The 27,104-nt window shown below is 35.7% G+C and overlaps 1 protein-coding gene across 3 annotated transcripts in view; it reads left to right on the top strand.

Moving 5' to 3' along the window:
* SCAF11 (SR-related CTD associated factor 11) overlaps positions 1–27,104 on the top strand; it is a 71,288-nt gene that overhangs the window by 5,107 nt on the left and 39,077 nt on the right. For 2 of the 3 annotated variants that reach the window (XM_047064923.1, XM_047064922.1), the window contains exons 2-4: positions 14,358–14,411; positions 22,477–22,558; positions 26,140–26,297. In XM_047064923.1, coding sequence (XP_046920879.1) covers positions 22,498–22,558; positions 26,140–26,297 — 219 coding nt within the window. In that variant the 5' untranslated portion in view covers positions 14,358–14,411; positions 22,477–22,497. The remainder of the gene's footprint in view (positions 1–14,357; positions 14,412–22,476; positions 22,559–26,139; positions 26,298–27,104) is intronic. The other variant, XM_047064924.1, reaches the window with a different exon arrangement.

Genomic DNA, 27,104 nt, shown 5'->3' with positions numbered 1-27,104 from the left:
AAAGATAAAGACTTTCTTTTACATAAAATATATCAAAATAAGGTGATTAACATCACTATATTACTACAATCTAACTCTCAGATCTTGCTCAGGTTTTGTCAGTTTCCACAGTAATTTCATTTGTAAACAGGAGGATTGCATTTAATTGTAATGTCTTTTTATACTCCTTCAACTTAGAACAATCCCTCAGATTTTTCTTAATTTTCATGACCTTGACACTTCAAGAGATTACAGGTTAGTTTTGTTGTTAGATGTCCCTCGATTTAGATTTGCCTGATATTTCCTCATGGTTGGATTCAAATTGTGTTCTTTGGCAGGAGTGTCTCAGTAATGATGTTGTGTGTTCTCATTGCATCCTATCCTGTGGCATACGATTTCAGTTTGTGCCATCGCTGATGATGTACACTTTGATCACTTGAGTTAGATGAATTCTCCCAGGCTTCTTCACTAAAGTTTCCCCCCCCCTTAGTAATTAATAAGTGTTCTGTGGAGAAGTATTTTGAAACTTTATAAATCTTTATCACATTTGCTATTTATTCTCAAAATGTCCCAGTTTGGCCACTGAAAGCCACTTCCAGCTAGTTTCTGTGTTTTGACTTGCTTTGAGCACTTCCTTACCGTTTGATGCAAGAAAATGTCCCAGGTTCACCTTGTACATACTTTCCCTGCTGTAGCCATAGAATCAGCTGTTTCTCCAAGGAGTGGTTTCTTTCAGTGAAAGGTATTTAGAAAACCTAGATTTGGGTGATGTATATATTTCTGTGTCTATATATAGAAAACCATGAGCTGGTACCAATTTTTCCAATTTCAAAACGTGTTTGTTTTCTAGCGTTTGTTCTCGTTTTCTCCCTTTCCAAATTTATAACTCTCTTCTCTTACAAGGAGAAACCTGATTCCCAATATCCTTGGGATCAGTCACCAAAATGTAGCCAAACTTCTGTTGCCACTGCTGCTTTCTCTCCTGTGAATATCATTTTCACTCTTCTTAGGCTCTGATTTCTTGTGCCAAGATGCATTCCTCACTTTAGGCTCCTCAGATAGTTCATACTGAGGATGTCACCATTCTGCTTGACTTCTATCTAGTACCTCACTCTGGGCTCCCTCACCATCCTACATATGGACACCTTGCTCATTAATGTGGACTCCAACACCTCCAGGGAGAAAACCAACATACAGATATGTTTCTTAAAGATTGTACTTATTGTTTCTATAAAAGATTATCACACCAAAACTTTTAATGAAAATTATGATCAGATATGTTCTCACTTTAAAATTTAAACCCTCTTGAGACTCTCACATCTCTGTTAGCGATAAGACTAATCTTCCTCCTTATTTTCCCTTTTATCCGAGAGTTCTCAAATGTACTTTTAGGGGAGTCTTAACGTAATTTTGCCAGTAAAGTGAAAATAGTTCTTTGGAGGGGTGCCTGGGTGTCACAGTTAAGTGTCAAACTTTGGCTCAGGTCATGGTCTCATGGTCCATGAGTTCAAGCCCTGCATCAGGCTCTGTGCTGACAGCTCAGAGCCTGGAGCCTGCTTCAGATTCTGTGTCTTCCTCTCTCTCTGCCCCTCCCCCACTCACGCTCTGTCTCTTTTTCAAAAATAAATAGACATCAGAATAAATATAAACATAAAATAAATAGTCCATTCGACCTAGCTTTGCATTCTAGTTGTCCCATATACTGATTGTCACCTTTTATTGGTGACTTAATAGTGTCCTCACCTATTTTATTTTTTAAGTAACATTTGCCTAAGTCTAGTGGTAATAGCTATCTCCATCTCTGTTGTTTTATACCCTTAAGTTAACTCCACTTAGTGATTTTCAAACCTTTTTAATGCAGTGTTACTAACGTTCAATGTTGGTGGTGTTTAAAAATTTTAAATGTACTGTAGTATGGTATTTTGAAGGTTAAATGTGCAAAGATATATCAGGTGGTTTTAATTTTTAAAATGTACTGAGGTTTGGTATTTGAGTATTAAATGTGCAAAGACATGTCACAGTTTATTGCTGGATGAGCATTTTCCCTACCGATAATCTTGTGATCCAGGTTTGTTGATATCTATGTGTCTCTTAGGTCTGGGAATGAAACATGGCCTTTGCCCTTGAGGGGCTTATTCCTAATCAGGCCTACTTTATTGCTCCCCAGTATTCTTCCATTTTTTTCCTAAGTACTTTTCCATACATTTCTTTCTTCTTCCACTTCCTGCTGCTGCATTATTTTCAAAACCCCCATTTTAAACATGTCAAAATAGATAAATGGGATAGAGGTGTACTTTTCCTTAGTGATTTTCGCTTTTTACAAAACAAAATTTAAGTCCTGCCTTGGACTTAAACTTTTAAGTCCATTTACATTCTGGCCCATGATTATTCTTTACCCTTATCTCCTATTGCTGTCCTAAATGAGTTCTTTCTAACTAAATGAGTCCTGAAAAATGCCTGTAGCTCACATTTGGCACTTAGCATATGCTATTCTGTTGTTCATCTTTTGTATCCTATTTCTCCAGCTCTACTTTTTGCAGCAGGAAGGGGTATAGTATCTTTATCTGTCTTTGTTTTCCAATGCCAGTCTCAATACCCTGGCCAAAGTAGTAGTTCAGCAGCTTAAAGTAAGCAAAAACAAATATAAATAGTAAAGAGAGCAGCCACAGCAACACTGCCTTGAAAATTCTCTGGGATCAGTGAAACAGCTTACAAATGATAAATGATCTGTTAAGGTAAATATACTTGTAACACTATTTTGTATGCTTAGATCACCTGTCAAGAAAATTGTTTCTTTAAATTATTGTTCTAATGGGAATAAATATTAATAACTTACAAAATTTGTAAGCTATCATTCACCTGAAAATCTTATCATAGAAGAGCCTTCAAATAGGACAGCTTTAATGCATTAAGGCCATATTTCTTTAGGAACTGTTGTACATGTGCAGTTACTTAGACGTCAACATGAGTAATATGAGGGAGATGCATGAAACAGAAAATAGCTTTATTTTTTCAAAACTGCTACAGAAGTAGATGAAACTAAAATTGAATGAAGGAGAAACAAAGCCAATCAAGCCCTTAAGAGAAATATAAAATATATTTTATATTAGTATAGTCACTCCAACTTCTTTGACTACTGCTATGGTATATCTTTTTCCATTCTTTCATTTTGACCTATGTCTTTGTATTTAAAGTGAGTTTCTTAAAAAGCAGAATCAGACCTATAAATATAGAGAACAAACTGATGGTTGCCAGAGGGAAGGGGAGTGTGGGAGGATAGGTAAAATGGATAAAGGGGAGTGGGAGATATGGGCTTTCAGTTATGGAATGAGTAAATCACAGGAATAAGAGGCACAGCATAGAGAACATAGTAATATTCTAATAGCATTGTATGGTGACAGATAGTAACTATACTTGGGGTGAGCATAGCATAACATGTAGAGAAGTTGAATCACTGTTGTACACCTGAAACTAATGTAACATTGTGTGTCAACTATACTCAAATAGAAAATTAAAAAAAAAAATTGAGTTTCTAGTAGACAGTATGTAATTCAGTGTTTTTGTAAAATCTAATCTGATGATCTTTTATTTAGTGTGTTTAGGTTATTTACATGTAATTATTGATATATACTATTTTGTTCCCCATTTCCTGCCCTTTTTTCAATTATGTGAATATATTTAATATTCTACTTTAAATTCATCTATTGACCTTCTGACTGTATCTCTTTAAATTATGTTTTAGTGGTTGCTTTAGGCTTACTCTTGACAACTAGAAATGTGGCCAGTTTGAATGGAGACACAGGCTGTAAATGTAAAATACACACCAGATTTCAAAGACTTACTGCCACAAAAAGAATACACAGTGTCTCATTTAATAAGTTTTTTTTTTTTTTACTGGTTACATGTTGGATGTTAATATTTAAACATATTGGGTTAATAAAATATACTAGATTGGTATTTTAACTTTTAAAATATGGCTACTAGAAAATTTAAAATTACATATGTGGCTCACATTGTATTTCTGTTGAACAGTGCTGCTCTAGGGATTATAATATGTATACTGAGACATTCACAATCTATGTGGAGTTAATATTTTTACCACTTAAAATGAATGTAGAAGCCGGACAACTTCCCCAGTGACCTTTATGTTAAAGTTGTTGTATGATTACATGTATATGGAATGAAAATCCACCAGACAGTAATGTAATTTTTGCTTTCAGTAATCATATATTTTATAAAGAACTTAAGAGGAGAAAAGTAGTCTCTTATTTTAGCTGTTGACTATTTTCTTGTTCTTTGTTAATGAAATTTCAAGTTTCTCTCATTTCTCCTCAGCTTGAAGAATTTCCTTTAGTATATGTTTTAAAATAGCCTTGCTTTTTCTTTGTTTTTCTTAACTGAAAACTTTCCACTTTCATTTCTGATAGATTTCTTTATTAGATATAGAATTCTGGGTTGACAATTCTTTAGCACTAAACATGTCTGGCTTCTTGGATCCCGTTGTTTCTGATGAGAAGTTTGCAGTAATTTGAATCATTAATTTCCTCTGTATGCTGTTTCTCTATTTTAAATATTTTTTTTTCTTTTACCTTTACTTTTTTGCAGTTGATTATGATTTGTCTGAGCATGTTTATCTTTCTTTTGAGTTAATCCTATTCGGTATGTCCTAAAATTTGTGAATTTTGAAATTTGGGAAGGTTTTGGAAATTATTCCTGCAAAAATTTGTTTATGTACCGGTCTCTTTCTCTTATTTTTCTAGAACTCAAATGGCAAAAATAGAACTTTGAATGTTGTCCAGAGGACCCCGAGACTCTTCATTTTCTTTCACTCTTTCACTTCTCTGTTCTTCAGATTAGATCATTTCTTTCTCACATTTACTGACTCATTCCTTTGTGTTTCCAGTCTGTTGTTGAGTTGTTGAAATCTTATTTCAGATACTGTATTTTTCATTTCTAAAATTTCCATTTGTTTCTCTATTTTTTTAAGTTTAATTTTTTTTAATGTTTATTTATGTTTGAGAGAGAGACAGAGCTTGAGTAGGAGAGGGGCAGAGGGAGATGGAATCAGAATCCAAAGCAGGCTCCAGTCTCTGAGCCATCAGCACAGAGATCATGACCTGAGCTGAAGTTGGAGGCTTAACCGACTGAGCCACCCAGGTGCCCCTGTTTCTCTATTTTTTATAGCTACTGTTTCTCTCCTGAGAACCTCTGTCTTCCATTTATTACTGAAGTGTTAATACTTTTAATATCTAGTGACTTGGATTAGGATCTGTTTTCTTTTCCGACAAAGGGCTAGTGAATTCCAATCCTACTACTTATAACTGACTTTGTGACCTTAGACAAGTTACTGAATTTCATTGTATATAAGATGGAGATGTCTTTGCAAAATATTGTAAAGGCTAAATGAGATAACTTAGGAAATGTCAGAATGTAATAGCTAGAAATAGTATGGAAAACATACCCAGAAGTCCAGCTCCTGGGGCATTTGAAGCATTTATAGTAAAATTACATTAGGAAAGAATCCCAATATTTGCCCACGCCTGATGTGAATGTAAAAGAATGTTCTTTCTTTTTTTATTTTTAAAGTAAGTTTTCATTGTAAGTCATGTATTTCCAGATTAGAATAGTAATGTTTTATAGAAGTAGGATTGTGTAATGCCTTGTTATGTGTGAAATATTCATTTGAGAATACATTGATTATATACCTATGTAGCATGAAATGGTATTTATCTGAGATAACTACCTAACAAGTTTAAGAAGTTCAGATAATAGGCAGAGCTGGAATAAAGAGAGAGTGAATGTCTTGCTTACTACACAAACAATTGCTTTTTTTTTTTCAATACTTGTTTCACTATAGCAATTTGTACCAATTTAGAAAGTATTAGAGAGTGACAATTCTTGAGGAACCAAAGAGTTCCTCAAGACATTTAGCATCTGTACAAATTAGAGACTAATTTCTGGAGTTGAAACTATAATGTAAGTAAGGTTGGTAAAATTTTGTTTAAACAGAACAGAGGAGTATTTTAGAAGCAGTGTTTTGAACATTGTCCCTTTTTTCCCTGTTGTCATAGATGAAATCCCATTTCCATTCTTCTGCAACAAGCATTCGTATGCAGTCACTTATTGTCATTAATTCCTCTTCTTTAATTCTTAGGATTTGTTTCTTTATTTGCAGGTGTTTCCTGTGCTATATATATGTTTTTGGGATGTGGGTTGACCAAGATTGCTGTTTTGGGTCGGGAGTCTTTCTAACATAGGACAAGGATTAAGTTAAAGATATAATTGACAGTGTTTCTGTTTTGGATTAGAAAAAAAGATGAAAAGATACCAGTTCTTCCTCTGCTTCCTGTACTTCCATCCAGGATGCCTTTCTTCTCTTGGCTGTTCTGTTTGTGAGAGGGTATGGTGTTGATCCCAAGGGCTCCTCCTGGGATAGTTTTCTTGGGAAGTTTGATTGTGAAATGAATCTCTTCTTTTTTTTTGTCTTTAATAGGCATAATACTTAATCTTCTGAATGTAAACTCTGCTTTTCCACACTTGTTACTCTTCTCAAGGGACCTATAATAAGCATTGAGGAATTACTGATAAAAAGAAACCAAAAATGTAAGAGCTTTAAGTTTGCCTCTGTCACTTGAATTAGTTATATTATTGTGTTTTAGTAGATGGGGATGCAAAAATGAAGAGGAGAATCTTGAAGACAAGTGAAGATTGCAGTCAGCTCCCCTTTCTGTTCCCTCCACCATACCTTAAGCAGCGGTGGAGTTATTAAAGAAAAATTGCATAAATATTGAGTAGGTTTTTTTTTTAAAGCTTATTTATTTATTTTGAGAGAGAGCATGTGCACGCACAAGCAGGGAAGGGGCATGAGAGAGGAAGAGAGAATCCCAAGCAGGCTCCACACTCTCAGCACAGAGCCCAATGTGGGACTTGATCTTAAGAACCATGACAGAATTGCATGAATATATATTGAAATTATTGGACGACATAAGAGGATACTGCCCTATAATGTTTCTCATTTGAAGAAATAGTGGAAGCCTTTCATATGATTTATCAAACTCTTTATGGTAATGTATCCATGCACATAGAAAGCACTTGTTTTTTGTTTTTGTTTTTTGTTTTTTTAAATTTTTTTTAACATTTATTATTGAGAGACAGAGAGACATAGAGCATGAGCAGGTGAGGGGCCAAGAGATGGAGAGACACAGAATCTGAAGCAGGCTCCAGGCTCTGAGCTGTCAGCACAGAGCCCGACGCGGGGCTCAAACCCACAAACTGTGAGATCATGACCTGAGCCAAAGTCGGATGCTTAACCGACTGAGCCACCCAGGTGCCCCTTGTTTTTCTTTTTAAAATAAAGTATTGTGGGGTGCCTGGGTGGCTCAGTCAGTTAAGTGTCTGACTCTTGATTTCAGCTCAGGGCATGATTTAATGGTTGTGAGAGTGAGCCCCGTGTCAGGCTCTGTGCTGTGTTTGGAGCCTGCTTAAGATGCTCTCTCTCCCTGTCCCTCTGCCCCTACCTCCCACATGTATGCATGCTCTGTCTCTCAAAAGAAATAAAGTATTGCATCATAGATGTATTCTCATAGAGTGGACACCTGTCACATAAGAGTGTAACCCAATTGGGGAGTGAAGTGTAGTGCCTTTCTTACCCCAAACAATGAAAAACTGGTCAACTCCATACCATTAGTAGGGTATTGGAACTGATCTATTTCTACACTGCCCTAGAATTTAGTGGGGTTGTGGGGCGCCAGGGTGGCTCCGTTGGTTAAGCCTCTGACTTCGGCTCAGGTCATGATCTTGTGGTTCATGAGTTCAAGCCTTGCATTGGGCTCTGCTGTCAGCACAGAGCCTGCTTCAGATCCTCTGTCCCTCTCTCTCTACCCCTCCCCTGCTTGCTCTCTCTCTCTCAAAAATAAACATAAAAAAAAATACTGGAAAAAAAACAATTTAGTGGGGTTGTAAAATTGTGCCTGTTGCTTTTAATGTCTCTGTCTCCATGGGTATAGAATACACGATCTTTTAGTGTTACAGAAATGTAGGAACCAGAAATAGAAAATTGAAATACCTCCTCTCAAGCTTATCAGTGGTGATATAACCGTGGGTGGCTTCTGTGTTGGTGATAGTATAGACCATTAGAAAGACAGACTATGAAGGTGTCAGTGAAGCCATACCTTTGTTAAAAATGTTAACAATTTATGTTCTAGCCCAAAATTGTTTTTTCATGTTAGTCTTTACTTTTAAAACATTTTAAATTTTACTAACATATGTTAAAATTGACCTTTTTTGAGTGTGTAGTTCTGTGACTTTTAATACATGTATTTGTATTACTACCATCAGAGTCAGGATTTAGAATGGTTCCATTGCCTCCAAAAAGCTCCCTCATGCTATCTTTGTAGTTAAACCTTTCTCAAACCTTTCTCAAATTGTTATCAGGTGACCACTGATAACAATTCTTTATCATTACAGTTTTTACCTTTTGCGAATATCATATAATAATGCAACTGTGTAGTATGTGACCTTTTGGGACTGGCTTCTTTCAGTATATTGTCTTTAAGATTCATTCAAGTTGTTGAGTGAAGCTCTGGTCCATTCCTTTTTTCTGTTTCTGTTTTTGTTTTTATTTTGGTTGAGTAGTATTCCATTGTATGGCTGAATGCACCATAGTTCGTTTATTTAGATTATATCTAGTTTATCAGTTCTTTCTTATACTATCTTTGGTTTTGGTATCAGGGTAGTTGGGAACTATTTATCTTCCATTTTCTGGAGGAGATTGTGTTGAACTGGTATTGCTTCTTTAAATGTTTAGTAAAATTCACCAGGGAAATTATGTGGGCCTAGGGATTTCCTGTTTTGGGAGGACTAGATTTAATTTCTTTAAACAGTACTGGGGCTATTCAGTGGTATTCGGCTTAGTTTCGCCAGAGGTTTAAATTTCATTGATTTTTTTTTTTTTCCCCTAAAGAATGGGGTTTGGGTTTCATTGATTTTTCTGTTTTTCTGTTTTCAATTTCATTGATTTCTACTCTATTTCCTTCCTTCTGCCTTCTTTGTATACATTTTTATTTAATTTTAGTTTAGTTTTTTAACATAGAAATTTAGGTCATTGATTTGAGACCTTTTCTGACCTTTGATGCAGTCATGCTTTCGCTACATCTCATGTATTTTAACTATTGATATATTTGGATTTAATTCTACCATTTTATTTTTTTGGTTCCCTCTTTTCTTCTGTAACCTCTTTCTTTGGATTATTTGAACATTTTTTAGTATTCCATCTTAATTGTGTTTTTGCCTATATATCACATTTTTAATGATTACTCTAAAGATTGTAATATGTCCATTTATTGTTCACAGTTTCCTTAGAATCAGTATTTTATCATTTCAGGTGAAATACAGAAATCTTATCACCCTGTAGGTCCTTTACCCTTTTCTCTGTATGTTGTAATTGTCTTGTGCTACATTTACATGCATTGGAAATTCTGTTAGAAAGTGTTGTGATGTTTGCTTTTAATTGCCAAACATTTTAAAGAATTCAAGAGGAGGATAGTTAGTTATATTTATCCATATATTTATCATTTCTGTTGCTCTTTTGTCATTTCTCATGTTGTATTTAAGGATGATTTCACTAGATTGAGGATTCTAGGTTTACAGTTCTTTTCTATTTTAAGCACTTCAAGAATATTGTTCCACTTCCTCTGGTCTATGTAGTTTCTTTTCTTTTTCTTTTTTTTAAGATTTTATTTTTAAGTAATCTCTACACTTGATGTTGGGCTCCAACTTAAAACCTCGAGATGAAGAGTCACATACTCTTCCAACTGAGTCAGCCAACTGGTCCTGGATAAATGTAGTTTATGATGAGATGTCACTAGTTATTCAAATCATTAACCCACCTTCCCCTCATAATTAATTCCTTGTTTTTTCAGTCTGCTTGCAAGATTTTTTTATTTGTAACTTTTAGCAGTTTGACTGTGATATGTCTAGGCATGATCATTATCCTGTTTGGAGTTTGTGAGACTCTTGAATTTAGAGGTTTATATATCTTCACCAAATTTGGGAGTTTCTGGCCATTATTTCTCTTCGTCTTCCTTTTTTTGTACTGCACTCATTTTCCTCTGCTCGGACTCTTGATGTGAATGTTAGGGTTTTAGTGTTCTCCCACAGGTCCCTGAAACACTGATATTTTCAATATTTTTTCTGTTGTTCACATTGGGTACCTTCTTTTGATCTGTCTTCAAGTTCACTGACTTTCTGCTATTGAGTCCAGTATATTTTCTATTTTAGTTATTGCATTTTTCAGTTCTAAAATTTCCATTTGATGGTTCTTTAAGTATTTTTTTTTTTTTTGCTGTGACTTTCCAGTTTTCAATTTGTTTCAAGAATATATGCTCTTGAGCATTTTTATACCTGCTTTCAAGTCTTTGTCAGATAATTCATCCAGTGCTCTAATATCTGTGTTATCTTAGTGTTGTTTCTGTTGATTCTTTTTTCCCACAGGAGTTTTGAGATTTTTCTGTTCTCTCTGCCAAGTAATTTTGGGTTGTGTTATGGAGATTTTGAACATTATGATATGAATCTTAGTGTCTTATTTAAATGTTGAGATTTTTGTTTGGACAGGTAGTTGATTCAGTTGGATTTTAGGCCAGAAGCTCCAACCAGCTTTCTTTAGGTTGCAGTTTTAATCTGTTCTGTTTTCAAAAGCTTTGCAGTACTATTTGGATTTTTCCCATATGTGTACTACCCAGTAGCCAATCTGACCTGCATGGGGGTTTATCCTATATTTTAGTCTTCAGAGCCTCCAGTATGCTACTTAGGGTTAAATCTATAGGTGTGCAGTTTAGGGGTGAGCTAGGAGTTCATAAACAACTTATAAGTTGCTAAGTGCTTTCCTCTCTGTTATGTCCATGGTATTTTCTAGGTCCCTGGGACCTCCTCCCCATCCCTTTTCTATCCTCTGGCTAGAAACCCCAATCTTCATTTCATTTGTTCCACTGTGGTGCGTATTTTCTACAGTTGTATCTGGAGCCAAGTGCCAGAAGACAGGAGAAAAATTGAAATTATTCCAGTTTCTTCAGTCAGTGAAGATGGTCCCTTTCCTTAAGAGTTTTAGGCTCCTGCTGGCTCTGCTGTTGCCACTGTTGCAGCTGTCACCGTAAGATTGCTTGGGAATTGGGTTGTGGGGAGTGAAGAACAGAAGAAAGAAGAGATTTCCCTTACTCTTTCTAAGCAGTTAGGGGACTCCTTTTCTTTTTTTTAATTTTTTTTTTCAACGTTTATTTATTTTTGGGACAGAGAGAGACAGAGCATGAACGGGGGAGGGGCAGAGAGAGAGGGAGACACAGAATCAGAAACAGGCTCCAGGCTCCGAGCCATCAGCCCAGAGCCTGACGCGGGGCTCGAACTCACGGACCGTGAGATCGTGACCTGGCTGAAGTCGGACGCTTAACCGACTGCGCCACCCAGGCGCCCCAGGGGACTCCTTTTCTACTCTTTGGATAGAAATAGAGGGCTTTTTCCTAGAGCTTTTGCTTTCTCCATTGTTACCAACAGCCACTTTCTGGGTTTTAGGCTCCGTTAAGCCCAGGCTGGGGCAAAACTGGATGGGAAAAATTAAAAGCCCACTACCAGTTTGATAATATATCAGATTCTGGGCTCTTCCCCAGTCTACCTGCTATTATTTACTTTCTAAATTTCAATTAGCTGCTCCATTTATTCTGTCTAGGTTTTATAGTTTCAGTCAGTGAGATTAACAAGGTGGAATGTGCTTACTCCATTTTACTCAGAACCAGAACTTCTCAGTTTACTTATCAATTTTGGAATGTAATGGCTACTTGAATCTCCTTATTTTGGTTAAATATGGTTTGTCAGTTACTTTTTTTTTTTTTTAGTATATGTGTGATCTTGTGTGTAACAGTGTAACCTCTGTTGAGGAGATGATGTTACATTAAATGTAAAAGGAAATAGGAAATTTAATTTCTCTTTTAGAGCATAGTGTTCATGAACTCTAATTTTCCATAATTATTTAACATTTGAAAAACTGTTTTCCTGTTTTCAGTTTAATCTATATTTTCTGCCTGAGGATTTCCGGCTTGCCTTTCACTTTGGAGATGTTTTATTCTTTATTCATTGTAACCTTTTAAAAATGCTTTGTTTCAATAATTAAGTTATAGGTCACTGTAAAGCTTAGTATGAGGTGGCATACCTCGTATTAGTTGACTCTTTTGGCTCTCACATGTTGCAGACACTGCACAAGAATTTTAGAGACATTCTGAAGCATATCTTCACTTCCTAGATTGCTATGTGAAGCTGATTTTGTTATAAGACTGGTAAGTGTAGATGACTTCATCTTTTTTATTTTCAGTTTACTTGCTAAGCAACAAGATACGAGATTATTTGTTCATCAGTGAATAGTGCTTGGAAAACAAGCTTTTTTCTGGATAGAGGCCTAGAACCAAGGAATTGAATATGAGGTTCCTAGAAATTCCTGTTGTTGATCAGCTGCTGACAAGCAACCAACTCACTAATAATCTTCTCAAAAACTGACCCAGAAAGTATTTCTAGGGACCAATGTGCAGTAGTAACTTAAAGCAGAGCTCGTGGCTTATCTGTTCAGGCTGCTGTAATAAAATACCACAAACTGGGTAGCTTATAAGCAATAGAAATTTATTTCTCATAGTTCTGGTGGCAGGAGGGTTGGGTGAGGGCCTCTTCCATGTCACAGACTTAACCCTTGCATCCTCGTGTGGTAGACGGGGCTTCGGATCTCTCTTAGCCTCATTTATAATACAGGCCCTAATCTCATTCATGAGGGTTCTACTTTTTATGACTTAAGCACTTTTGAAAGGCTCCACTTACTAACATCATCACCTTTAGGAGTTAAGATTTCAGCATATGAATATGAATATGAATTTTAGGGGATGCAAACATTCAGACCGTAACAGCGTGTAAATGAACCTACTAAAACTAAAATTGATTCAAAGTCTTGCATTTCATATCCATTTCAGTTTTACTGTTGATAGTTATAAAGTTCGGGTGAAATTGAAGCTATTGGTAGAAATGAAAATTTTGTTGCTGTTTTTGTAAATTTAGATATCATAATTTCTTGGTTCTTTATTGTACTTTCTGGTCAAAAATTTTATTTTTAACTGAAAAAAACGTGATGTTGAAAAAATACATAACTGTTGTGATCACGAATAAAGAGAAATTGGTGTGTTAAACGAATGAACATTTTGTTTATTAAAGACCTGTTATTTTTTTAAATTTATGATGTTCAGTTAGATAATTCATATACTCGGATAATTGCATTGAAATGTATTATTTTATAAAATTTGAAGAAAAAGATACTTCTATCAGTATGTATGTCCCAACCATTAATCTGAAAAACTTTTTTGGAGGATAAGCCTTCATGGTGTGGGTTCAGGCACAGTGGTGTCTTTTATGTTTGCCTGATGGTCATTTCCGTATAGGAAGTCTAACATCGTGAGAACTTCAACTTACCTGTGTATCCTTTCTTTGTTTTGAAAATTAAAATTCTGTCATGTTAAAATTGGTAATTCCAGTTCTGAGTCCTTTAAGGATGGAAATGCCACAGTGGTACAGAATGGTCAGGGGGTTAGAAAAATATACTTTTAAATCTTTTGGTCTCAGTTGGGAAGCCTTTTTTACAAATGCACATATGTTGCAAGGATTTGGTGTTCATTATGTGCTCCTGTTAAATCTTGTGCTTACCCCCATTACAGCACCTGGGTACTGCATTGTAACTGTTGGTTTCTGTTTTTGTTTTTGTCAGGTGTGTCAGTATGGAAGACCTAATGGTACCTAGAAAATAGGGGCACTGACTAAATATTTATTGAATGAAAAAATAAGTTAAAGACAAGCTGTAGGAAAGTGGGGAGTCTGGTGTAGGCCTATTTGAAAAAAGAGGGGAAAAAAGTGATTACTGGTTAAGTGTACTTAATATCTGGAGTTGAGGAAGTAATTTAAATTCTAGTAGTTGTTAAATTTCTGTATGTTTTTCTAAATTGTCTTCATAGGTGATATGACCAGTCTATTAGTTGGGGTAGATTTTTTCTAATTCTCCATTACATTGTTTTCAATTGATTTTTTCCTGTATGCTGAAATGTGACTTCTTGTGCTTCTCTCACTAAACAAAATGTTATTATTATTTTTGCCTCCATTACCTGTTTGTATCTTCATATGTGAAGGCATAGGCTTAACTGTGTCATGCATTCTAAATAAATTATCACATTCAGGGCCCTCTGGAATAAATCCTTCTTCATATTTTGTTGTTCTCTTTTATTCTAAACCCAAGATAAATATGGGAACAGCTGAAAGTGAAGTAAAGTGAAGTAAAATAGGACTGATTTTCATAATTCCCTCCGCAGAATCATTTGATGGAAAACTGATTGCATAACTGCTTGACCTGAAGAATTTTAAAGGTAAGAGAGCTTGTGAATATTTGTATATATATATAAAAATATACTTGTATTTTTATATACATGGTTTGCTGGAGTTGCCATATTAAAACTGCTTAGTAGTGTTTTATCTCCTGTAATTATATAAAATAGGAAATATGATACAAAAATCCTAGGATTATTTTTTTTGGAGTTCTAAACTTTGTCTTGCTTCAACCTTTTTACTTCTAGATAAATAGGAATTTTGATAAATACTGTCAGTATGGAATACAGAACGTATTTATCCTTGTATAAGATCTGTTTGAAAAGCAATTTGACAATTTAAATTTTGTGAACTTTTTACTCTTCACATTCGTTCTATATGTGGATATTTGAAATACAGAAGTTTTTTTAACAATGAAAATCTGTTCTTAGAGCATATAGGTTTACCAATCTTATATCTTATGATATACCTAAGATTTTTGGGGTAGGGTGGTGTTCATGTTCTTGTGTTTGTGCCTCTGTGCTATTTGTTGAGTTCTTTTTTGCTAGTCTTGCTGCTTGGCACTTTAAAAGGATTATGTGATTATGTAATTTAGTCCTCATAATGACTGGTTACTACTGTTATCTCCATTTGATAGATGAGGAAACAGGCTTAAAGATGTTAAGGTCACTCAGCTAGTAAGTGGCAGACTAGTTGAAATTTGAACCTAGACAGGTTTCTTTGTAAAACCTGTACTTGAAGGGACATTCCTGTCTCTATACTGAACAGTACTGGTGTTAAACCTCCAGCAACCAACATGTAGATTAGGGATATTTTATTTCTTTTTTTTTTTTCAACATTTATTTATTTTTCTTGGGACAGAGAGAGAAAGAGCATGAACGGGGGAGGGGCAGAGAGAGAGGGAGACACAGAATTGGAAACAGGCTCCAGGCTCTGAGCCATCAGCCCAGAGCCCGACGCGGGGCTCGAACTCACGGACTGCGAGATCGTGACCTGGCTGAAGTCGGACGCTTAACTGACTGCGCCACCCAGGCGCCCCTAGATTAGGGATATTTTAAACAAAAACTTGTCAGAATAGCCCATTAGAAGCAAAGAAGTGTACTTACAAAGTCTAATAAAATTATACAGTAGAAATTGGGTAGAAAAAACAAAACTTTGGGAGCATTTTGTAAGGGACTTAAAATTCAACAGTGACAGTGCAGGACTGAGTTGATTATGTAGCAGAGAGACTGGAAAGGAAATAATTATTAAGCTGAAGGAGTTCATTGCCTTAACCCTACTCTGAAGTGAATTAGTTGGAGGCACTAGAGCAAATATCTGTGATAGTTTAAGCCAGAATGATAAAATTAATGTAGATAAATCAACAAAATCACAGAGCCTTCAGGGGAGTTTTAAAAGGAACTCAAGGACAACATTGCAGAACCATGGACTCAGATGTGTAATAAGTAACTGTTGTGCCAGAGTATGGGTTGAATATGAATGTAGATAGATAGATGCCTATGCTTAAGAAAGCTTGAAGAGTTCTCTGCAATGAGGGACTGAGCCACATCTGTAAACTTTCTATGGGAAGGGCCAAAACGTAGTTACCTTAGGCTTTGCAGAGTATATGGTTTCTGTCGTAACTATTCATCTCTGCCATTGTAGTGCAAAAGCAGCCTTGGTCAATATATAAAGGAATGAGCATGGCTGTGCTTTAACAAAACTTTATTACCAGAAATACTCAACCAGTTTTTTGACCACTGGTCTACCATAATGGATACTGTCCCTCCCTAGACATCAATAAAAAATAGCCTTCCTGTGGTTTCTTCAGCTGAAAATAACATTATCAAAGGGAAGATCAAATTTTTGAGTAGATGATTGGAAGGCACTTAATGCCTTTATTTAAGACTGGAAATGGGATGGAAGATCCTGCATTTAATAGTAATGGTTCACATTTAAATGCTTATTACTGCTAGACAATGTCATGAGCACAAGTTTGCCTGACACCAGTGCCCAAGTCATTAATCACTGTAATATACCACTCAGAGTACCTTACTAAATACCCGCTCTTTTTTAGTTGAATTTTTTGGACAGAGGATTGAATTTGGGGACTGGTTTATCTTGGATAGAAGATTGGAAATAAAGGAGAAAGAAAAATAGAGTATCTGAGAGAGGTTCTGGGAGTCACTGGATTCTCTGAATACCTTAGCCATGTGAATCAGCGTAGTATTTATATTTAGCATCTTCATGAAGATGTCCTTGGCATAAGTATACCCAACACAGGGCAGCTCTTACTTTTTCCCAATATCCCTTTCATTCAGACCTGGCTCCCATTTATCATATCAGTGCCCTTCATAATGGCAGGATTGGGTTTGGAAGTGGGGTGGGAAATAGAGTTAAACTGCCTCATAGCCTTTCATATGCCTTCTTTATTTGTACCCAAAGGATCTGATTGTACTTTTTTTTAATAAAACTTTTTTTAATGTTTATTTATTGTTGAGAGAGAGCGTGAGTGGGGGAGGGGCAGAGAGAGAGGGAGATAGAATCTGAAGCAGACTGCATGCTTTGAGCTCTCAGCACAGAGTCTGACCTGGGGCTTGAACTCAGGAACTGCAAGATCATGACCTGAGCCAAAATCGGACGCTTAACCAACTGAGCCACCTAGGCACCCCGCCTTTTTTTTTTTTCTTTTTTTTTTCCTTTTTTTTAATTTTTAGAGAGTGTGCAAATGCGAAAGGGGCAAGGGAGAGAGAGAATCTCCCGATGTGGGTTTTGATCCCATGACCCTGGGATCATGACCTGAGCAGAAATCTAGAGTTGGATGCTCAACTGACTGAGCCACCCCCTGCCCCTGATTGTACTCTTTTGACAGAATATTGGTAGACTGGATCAATTTAGTTGTTACTCAGAAATGTTATTTTGTATTTTTTCAGTCTTGTGTTTGCCTTTGTCTTTCGCTTCTGTCTAGGGAAAACAAAGAAATGGGCAATTGACATTTTTATTACTCTTCCCTATTTTTCTGTTCTTACTAGCACTAATAATAATGATAATAATAATAGCCATTTATTGCATGGCAGTGGAGCTGGGATTTGAATCTAGGTCTAAGTCTTAACTAGGATGTTGATATCTTTAGATACCATGGACTTGCTTGAAGGACAGTAGGGAGGAAGCAAGAAGAGCGAGGTTTGAAGTTGAACTGGAGAGGGAAGAAATTCTGTTTTGTAGTAGATGGAAGGAAACAGGTTTTGGAAGAGAAAGAGGAGGAGGAGAAGGGAAGGATAGGAATTTTAAATGGAGCTAGCCATGGCTAAAATGCTTGGTTTCTATTACCAGGAACCTCTGGTCCCTTACCTGATTCCTTGAAACTGAGGTGCTTCAGTGACTACTACAATAGAAAATACACTGTTAGCATCTCACCTGTAACTTGAAACCATTTTCTATTATAGAGGATGGTAGTTATATCCTAGGGCTGTGCTGTACAGCACAGTAGCCAGTAACCACATTGGATTACTTAAATTTAAATTAATTAAAACCTAAATAAAATGAAAAATTTAATTCCTCAGCTGTACTAGACTCATTTCAAGGGCTTGATTGAACAATTCCCCATTGGGCAGTCCTGTTCTAGAGAACTGAACTCTCTTCTGCACTGCTGTTAACTTGAATGCACTGTAATGGCTGGCCTGGGATTCTCACTTCCATGTATTCCAAGGTTTGTGTGGGAGAATGAGTTTTGAGTTCCTGAAAACTTATTTCTATCAGTGCTTTTTTTTTTTTTTATTCCATGTCGAAAAGTTGATGGCTTTTATGATAAATTTTTTAAATTAAGTCATTCTTCCTAAACTTTTTATGAACATATTTGGAGTAGTATTTCAAATACATACAGAAGCAATATATAATGAAATAAAAAGGGTAACCTGGAAGATATAATTAAGATCATTATGTTAGGGGGACACCGGGGTGGCTCAGTAGGTTGGGTGTCCGACTTCGGCTCAGGTCATGATCTCATGGCTCTTGTGGGTTTGAGCCTGGTTGAGCTGTGCACTGACAGCTCAGAGCCTGGAGCCTGCTTCAGATTCTGTCTCCCTGTCTCTATGCCCCTCCTCCACTCACATTCTGTCTCTCTCTCCTTCAAAAATAAATAAACATTAAAAAAATTTTTTTAAAAAGATTATGTTACAGATCTTGGAAAGGTGGAACCTGGAAGAGACATTAAAGATTGAAATTTGTAAATTAAAGTCCTCTGAAAAGTAAACAGAATTAACTTAAAGCCAAGAATGAACAACCATTCTTTGAAATTTATTTGAGGTAAACCAAAATTAAAAGAAAATTTGGTTTAATGTATAGATAATTAATTTACCAGACTTAGCCAAACTCATAAGTAGTCTAGGTAGAATGTGACATGATTAAGAGTCATAAATAGTTAATATCATGAAATTGAGTTATATCTAACTTTTCGGGTAACCACAAGGAGGGATAGTCTTGCCGACCTACAGCTTATCTCTTAGGTTTTTTTACTGACCACAGATTTTACTGGCTTAGGACCATGAGTCTGTATTGTATTCCTATGCTCGCTTTACTGGAAATTTAAAGCAAAATAGGTATTAAAAACCATGGATTCTTAGATTAAAAACTGGAATCTAGGCAGATAGAACGAATAAACATGAACAAGTTAAAAGTTTATAAGTTGTTGAACTAAAACTTGTTGACTTTTATCTAGTGAAATTCTAAAACCCTTATCATTTTGAATGAATAAACTGGTAATGTGGCATAATTATTTTAAGTTATGACAGTAGTTATTTCATAATGTATTCAAGAAGAAGCACATAACTTGTAAGAATTTGGAACACAGTTTTTAAAGCAGATTTCTGACTTGAGGAAGGGCAGTCTGTAACTGATAAACTGTTGCTTATGTACTTCTTTGCATGAGTTAAAATAGAGAAGACAGTATTTACTGTAAAATTTTAATTATAATTTATATGTTAATATAAAAATACAAGCTTAATATTATTAAGGATGGAAATGTGAAAACAGCATAGATTAGACTATCCAATAGGACATAAATTATTTAGCTACATAAAGGAATGGTATATTGCATCTTTTGAGAACTGACTAGAACTTTAAAATATTGTTTTAATTTTCAAATTGACATTTTATCACATTTAATTAACTCTCAACTTAAATATTTTTTATTCTTAGATATTTAGGATGCCAGGGGAGATGGTATGGTATGAATTTCCTCAAATAAAGATTATACTCAAATATAGATCATACCAAGAGCTCAGTATGCCTGTAAAATCAGTTAAGTTGGGACTTTGTCTAGAACAATGTTTCTCAGGCTTTAACATAGATAATGAATCAGGTGTAAATCTTGATAAAATGCAGATTCTTATTCACTAGGTCTGGAGTGGTGCCTGAGGTATCCTGCTTTTGTAACAAGTTGTCAAGTGTTAATGAATTGATGAAGTGATTCTGAATGAATATCAAGTAGAGTAACCTATGACTATCTGAATATTTTTAAAGTAATCTTCTGTCAATTCCACTGTTGTGGTTGCTCAGATCAGAATACTTTAGAATTATCCTGTAGTCTTACTCTCTAACACATACTCGCATTCAGTCTGTCTAAAATTCTGATGGCTGTATTTTGAAAATAGCTGGAATTTGATCACTTTTTATCACCATTGCTACTATTCTGATATAGGCCACTGTCCCTCCCTAGATGACTAATCTCCTTCCTTTTTCCTTGGCCACCACCTCTGCTTAAAACCTGCTACTGGCCCATGTGACTCAGAGAAGAAGCCAATGTGTTTACCTCAGCCTTTAAAGGTGTTGCATGATCTTATTACCTCTCTGCCCTCATCTGCTACTTTCCCCCTTTTTCATTCTGTTCTAACTACACTTATCTCCTTGTTTTTCCTTGAACATATCAGACCTGTCCCCCTCCCCCTGCCTTTAGACTTTCATATTTGCTGTTCTTTTCTGCCTAGAATGCAGGTCCTCTGGGTATTCACATAATTTTCTTTCTTGCTTCTTTCAGATTGCCAGTTAAAATGTCACATTATCAGAAAAGTTTTCCCTAAATACTTTGTATGAAATAACAGCTTCTCCACTCTCTCACTTATTAACCACACTAAGTATATTTATTTTATAATTGTATTATTTTATTTTCCTCAGCATCTCAGTATACTAGATATTTTAGTTTGTTTATTGTTTCTCTCCTACTTGAATGTAAAGGCAGGAATTTCTGTCTGTCTTGTTCAGTGCTATACTTAGACACTGACTAGAGTATACCTATGGCACTCAGTAAATCTTTGAATTAAAAAAAAAAAAAAGCCCACAAGAAAGTCTTTGGACGTCTTTCTACCTCCCTTCAGAATAGCCCATTCCATTTGAAGGTAACTGCTGACCTTCTCCTTAAGCTTTCTGTTCTTCCAGGCTGACCATTCTACTACTTTACGTTTTTTGTGTATGACATAGTTTCCAAGGCTGTTAACCAGTTTAGTCCTCTTTCCTGGACATTCATCATTTTGTTGTTTCTGAACAACAGCATCAGAACTAAAACGTTGCAAATGTACGCCGAGGGGGAAGTTTTCTCTTGTTTTTGACTTTCTGCCTTTATTAAGGCAGACTGTTATTAAATTAACTTTAAATTTTTTTTAATGTTTATTTATTTTTGAGAGAGACAATGCGAGTGGGTTAGGGGCAGAGAGAGGGAGACACAGAATCTGAAGCAGGCTCCCAGACTCCAAGCTGTCAGCACAGAACCCAACGAGGGGCTTGAACTCACGAGGAGTGAGATCATGACCTGAGCCGAGGTCAGACGCTCAACCAACTGAGCCACCCAGGTGCCCCTAAATTAACTTTTTAAAGTAATTCTAATCCTCACCGATTCTGGCTTTTTCATTCTACTAAAACCTCTAAATCATTCTTCTATGTTCTTATCTTCTGCTTTATAGTTGGCTTTTGAACCAAAGTATGGGTCTTTGCTTTTCTGCTTATTTAGCCTAGAAGAGAATTTTCCTGGGCAATACATACATAATACAAAAATTACTTCATATAAATATGGGAGAATCATAACTGGTGAGATTGGGGATTTCTTGTGCCTAGATATTCCAAAATGTATTTGAACAGCTCATTGTAATAATCATGTGTCTTGCATCAATTCAAGAAAAAATTCTGAGTTGACTTAAAAAATAATTTAACCTCATAAACTTGTTCCCCTTGACTAACAAATTAATTTCCTTCCCCATGTTTCTCATTTTGCCTCTTGTAATCACCATTTTCTTAGTCTCTAGGCCAGCATAATCTTTGACTCCTTCCCTGTATTTATTTAGTCACCATATCTCAGATTCTTCAGTTTGCTAATTCTTTGCTTTTCCATTCACTTCACAGCCAGTTACTTACTCTAGCTATGCAAATCTCTCTGGTTCTAATCTCTCCCTGCTCTAATCCATTTCTGTGCTTTGCTGGCAGATCATTCTTATAAAATATTTATTTATTTACATCACTTTTATCATTTTCAGTCTTCTTCAGAGGAATCTATTAAGACTGGATCTAAACTTTTCAGTCATTGGAGATCATCTGTCCCTACTTGATTTACATTGTTCTGCTTATCGCTTTACTTACCCATTACTGTAGTCTTTCAGATGAACTTCTTGGCATATATTGCTCCTTAGTACACATACAGTCTCTCTCTCATACTTTTATGCACTTACTCTTCTTGTTCTTGTCAGATTGGCCTAGTTAAATGCTATTTTATTCCTTTATACTATGTTGTACCTTAAATGCCTTAAGCTGCTCAACACACATAACCTATTACCTTCAATGAAAACTCCAGTTCAAATCGATCTCTTTTCCCTAAGCTCCAATTATATTTATGCCTGTACCACAAAATATATCATTTAGTCTTTGTTGCTTAATACTTGTATAAGGTTTTTACTTGAAAGACTGTGCTTGATGGCAAAGAATATAAAAGAGTACTGGATTATCCATAAAATTTACTGTCTTGGCTTGTACTGTATTCTTTTATGTGTAAAGTAATTTCTTACAGTTCTGGGTTTTTGTTTCTGTTTTTCATTGATATTGGGAGAAGGCAAACATAAAAATTCTCTACTTTAATTCATCCTATAGGATACCCCTTTTCAAGGAGAAATGAAGAAGAAAACTGTATATACCCTAAATGTGGGAGATCAGGAGTATGAAGACATGGAAGGTAACCTTTTATTTTTTATAAAGCTTGTGTGTGGAAAGTAAAACTTAGTGTTCTAGCCTGTTCATTTGTATGCATTTCAAAATATACAAGGAGTTTTTTGTTTTCACTTATTTTTATCGTTCTTAAATTCTGAAATAATCTTCCTGAATAAGAACTGCACACATTTTTTACTCTTCTTCCCATGTCTTATTTTTGATTGGCCAAGGTTTTTGGTTTGTTTCAGCTCTTTCTTTTTCCTCTTAAATTTTTATTCCCTACTGGTCTTACAATATACCTTTTTTGGTTTTTGATGTTGAAATCTTTGTTGGTTTTTAAAATAGCATTGATCTTTTCCTCTGCTTCTAAAACTAATATTTGAATATTAACTGTTAATAGGAAAAGAATTAGAACACTTTAACTCTGATCTTTCTACTCTTGATTTATAGGTTATAGTCATCCATTATTGATTTTTTCAAGCACCACAAATTAGTTGATATTTTAATATAGATAGTGTTTGGGGGAATTTCTTCTTCCACGTCTTTTTTTCTTCCTGAGAAAGACTTTTAAGTTCTTTTAGTGAAAGTATGTTGGTGGTAAACTTTAAACTTTTTGTATTTATTTTATTTTCTTCAAAACTGTTCAAAGATAGATATATAATTCTGGATTGATTTGTTTCTCTTAGCACTTTGAAGATATTATTTAACCACTTTCTGGTTTTCTTTTCTTGCTATCAAGAAATCTGTTTTCAGGCAGACAGCTTCTCCTCTGCTGTCCTGTCTGCTGCTCCCTTGGGGTGTATTCAGTAAACTTCTATCTCCATTGTTCTGCCCTCAGCTGAATCCTTTCACTGCCTTTGCCACTGGCTTCTACCCAGCCATTGCCCCAAATTTGAGGGCTCCCATCTGATTGGACAGACACCTTGTTTAGACACCACAGGAACCCTAAAGACATGAGGAAAGAAGCTGGCAGCACACAATTCCTTTTAAAGCTGGCTAGATCCTGTATTTCCCTATAAAACCCCCCAGTCTCTTCCTCAGGGCAGCCTTGAAGGTTTTTTGAAGTCTTAGACTGCTTCCTTTGCCTGCCAAAGTAATAAACTATTTTTTCCTTCTTGATAAAAAAAAGAAAAGAGAAATCTCTTTTCAACCTAATTGTCAGTCCCTTATAGATGATCTGTCCATTCCCCCATTTGACTTTTTAAAGTTTATTTATTTTGAGACTGAGCATGCACATGTGCCCAGGGGAGGGGCAAGAAAGCTGGAGAGAATCCCAAGCAGGCGCACTTGGGGCTCAGTCTCATGAACTGTGACATTATGACCTGAGCTGAAATCAAGAGTTGGATGCACCCACATTTTACTTCTTAGATCTTTTTTTTTTTAATTTTATTATTTATTTTTTTAAATTTACATCCAAATTAGTTAGCATATAGTGAACAATGATTTCACGAGTAGATTCCTTAGTGCACCTTACCCATTTAGCCCATCTTCCCTCCCACAACCCCTTTCTTCTTAGATCTTTTTATCTTTGATGTTGTACTGATTTGCTACATTTTTTCTAGCATGGATTATTTTTATTTTTCTTGTAGCATACCTATATGTCCTTTATCTGTTAGATCTTTTTTGTTTACTTTCTCCTTTCTCAGCCATTACTGCTTTAACTATGCATATTGGGCTTCAATTAGTGTGTTAGACTTTGTTCTGACCTCATTTCATACTCTCCTTTCTCCTTTTATGTCTCTTTTCTGAAATTTCTTCCAGTTCACAAATATTCTTTCCTTCTGGGTCTAACATGGTGTTTAATTATTCTGTGTGGTATTTGAAAATTCTTATATTTGAAGCCAATGGGTATCTAAGTACATTTATAGTTAATAAGTATAATATATAAAATATTAATATAAAAAATAAATCTAAGTAAATTCTTATTTCTGCTGATTCTTACTCAAGGCAACTTATTTTGTTAGGTTTGGTATTGTTTGATTATGAACTCACATTTGATAAATTTTATCTCTAGAATTCTGAGGGCCTAATAAGGAATGTTTTTCTTCAGAGGATTTGTATTTGCTTTTCTCTGAAGCCATGTTTTACTTTAGTCCCGTTGGGGATCTTAACTTAATATTAAAGTTTCTTGGGGCGCCTGGGTGGCGCAGTCGGTTAAGCGTCCGACTTCAGCCAGGTCACGATCTCGCGGTCCGTGAGTTCGAGCCCCGCGTCGGGCTCTGGGCTGATGGCTCAGAGCCTGGAGCCTGTTTCCGATTCTGTGTCTCCCTCTCTCTCTGCCCCTCGCCCGTTCATGCTCTGTCTCTCTCTGTCCCAAAAATAAAAAGTTTCTTGGGGCGCCTGGGTGGCTCGTCGGTTGAGCGTCCGGCTTTGGCTCAGGTCACAATCTCATGGTTTGTGAGTTCGAGCCCCGCGTAGGGCTCTGTGCTGACAGCTTAGACCCTGGAGCCTGCTTCGGATTCTGTGTCTCCCTCTCTCTCTCTGCCCCTCCCCCACTCATGCTCTCTCTCTCTCTCTCTCTCTCTCTGTCTCAGAAATAAGCATTAAAAAAAAAAAATTAAAAAAAAAAGTTTCTTAGGATCAGTTCCCCTATCTGGGTTGGTTGTAAGGGTTAGTCTGTAGATATGAACACTAATATGGACACTTGCTCCCAGGATAATCCCCATTTTTCCATTTGCTTTGTGTACATTGTTTGCATTTCAGCTGACCATTTCTTTATTTTTGTTTCATTTTATGTTGAACCTTGGAGTTTCCTTTAGTTTTGAGCCAACAATGGATACTCTTGTAGGTTTAATTGCTGGTGGACATTTAGATTAGTACAAACTGTAAGGGATGTAATTTGACAGTATCTATTCAAATTACAAATGTACATACATGTTGATGTAGCAATTTATTTTTTAGAAATTTATCTTGTAGATACGCTGTTTTAAAAATGTGAAATGACAGTTTTTCATCACAGCATTGTTTGTAATAGCCAAAGGTGGAAAACAAACAGAATGTCCATCAATAATAGGTTAAAACAGAAAAATGCAGACTAGTGTATATAGTGGTCTAGTATTTGTATGAAGAAGGAGCTTTAAAAGGGCATGTTTTAAGAGTTGCTTGTCTATGCATTAAAAAAGAAAAAGGTCTTTGGAAGAACACGGAAGAACTTAATAGTTGTTACTTGTTGCATTCAGTGGGACTGGATGGATGGAGTAGAGCTTTAAAAGGGCATGTTTTAAGAGTTGCTTGTCTATGCATTAAAAAAAAAGGTCTTTGGAAGAACACGGAAGAATTTAATAGTTGTTACTTGTTGCATTCAGTGGGACTAGACGGATGGAGTAGATTTGAATGGGAGATTTGTCACTGTAACATTTTTTTACTTTAAAGTTTTTGAACCATGTTACTATTACTTATTTTAAAATTAATGAAAAATTCTTTTCACTCCCCTATTAAAAAAGCATAAATAAGTAAATGTTGAAGGTATTATGCTCAAGGAGTATGTTTATCTAATTACTTTGTAGTAGGAGGGCCCCTTAGAATATCTAGTTCTGGTTACTGCCACAAACATATGTCATTTGGTCTGGAGAACTTGAAAGCATATGTGACTGCTTTACTTTATAGGTGAAGAAAACAAAGATAATACTGCTACCACTGGTCTGTTGTACAGTGAAGCTGACAGATGTCCTATATGTCTTAATTGCCTATTAGAGAAAGAAGTTGGTTTTCCAGAAAGCTGTAATCATGTCTTTTGCATGACCTGTATTCTTAAATGGGCAGAGGTGAGTATGGCAGTAAATTAAGTATTACTGTATTTTAGTTCCCTAACGTGGTATCATTCCACCTAGAGTTGGTAATGCCTTTTATAAATTATTTCACAGTAACGTATTTTCCCCTTACTGTGGACAAATTTCCTTGTATTATTCAAATTCTGTTAGTATATTTTCTTTGTTTTTTTTTAACACATATTTTTTGTTCTTTATAATTAGATTTTAAGTGCATATCTTTAAAAAAATCTTATGGGAATAATAGATTAAATTTTTTTTCTTTGGTAGAAATGCAGTAATTCATACATGGTGTACTTGACCCAACTCTTGGGATAATACTGCTTATTACTAATATTACCTTCTACCTGTTTTATGCTTTATATTTTTTAGAGAATTTTGTTGTTGTTTATTTAATTTAGTTAGGGAAAGGGTGGAGGGAAGAGAGGGAGAGAGAATCCCAAGCAGGCTCTGTGCTCTTAGTGCAAAGCCTGATGCAGCTCTCGAACTCACGAATTGTGAGATCATGACCTGAACCGAAACCAAGAGTTGGACGCTTAACCAACTGAGTTATCTAGGTGCCCCTTTGAGAGAATTTTTAAATAGATTATTTGATTTCTTCTTATATCAGCTTTGTGGAATAAGAGCAGATGAAGTAGTGTCCTTAGATTTCACAGATGAGGAACTTGAATTTTGTGTTCCTAGAACTTGACCAAGATTTCATAGCTTAAAGAGGCTGAATTTAGAACTGTATTTTCTGATACCATTTTTAATATATTGTGAACTAATTTCAGAGTCTGAGTTAGAGACATTACTGAGATTCTT

The sequence above is a fragment of the Lynx rufus genome, unplaced genomic scaffold, assembly GCF_022079265.1.
Source record: "Lynx rufus isolate CCGP_SWC_20201006 ecotype Redwood Valley unplaced genomic scaffold, mLynRuf1.p SCAF_7, whole genome shotgun sequence".
NCBI classification, from domain to species: Eukaryota; Metazoa; Chordata; class Mammalia; order Carnivora; family Felidae; genus Lynx; species Lynx rufus.
Note: the sequence above shows the minus strand (reverse complement) of the source record. Positions and strands in the feature narration are given on the sequence as shown.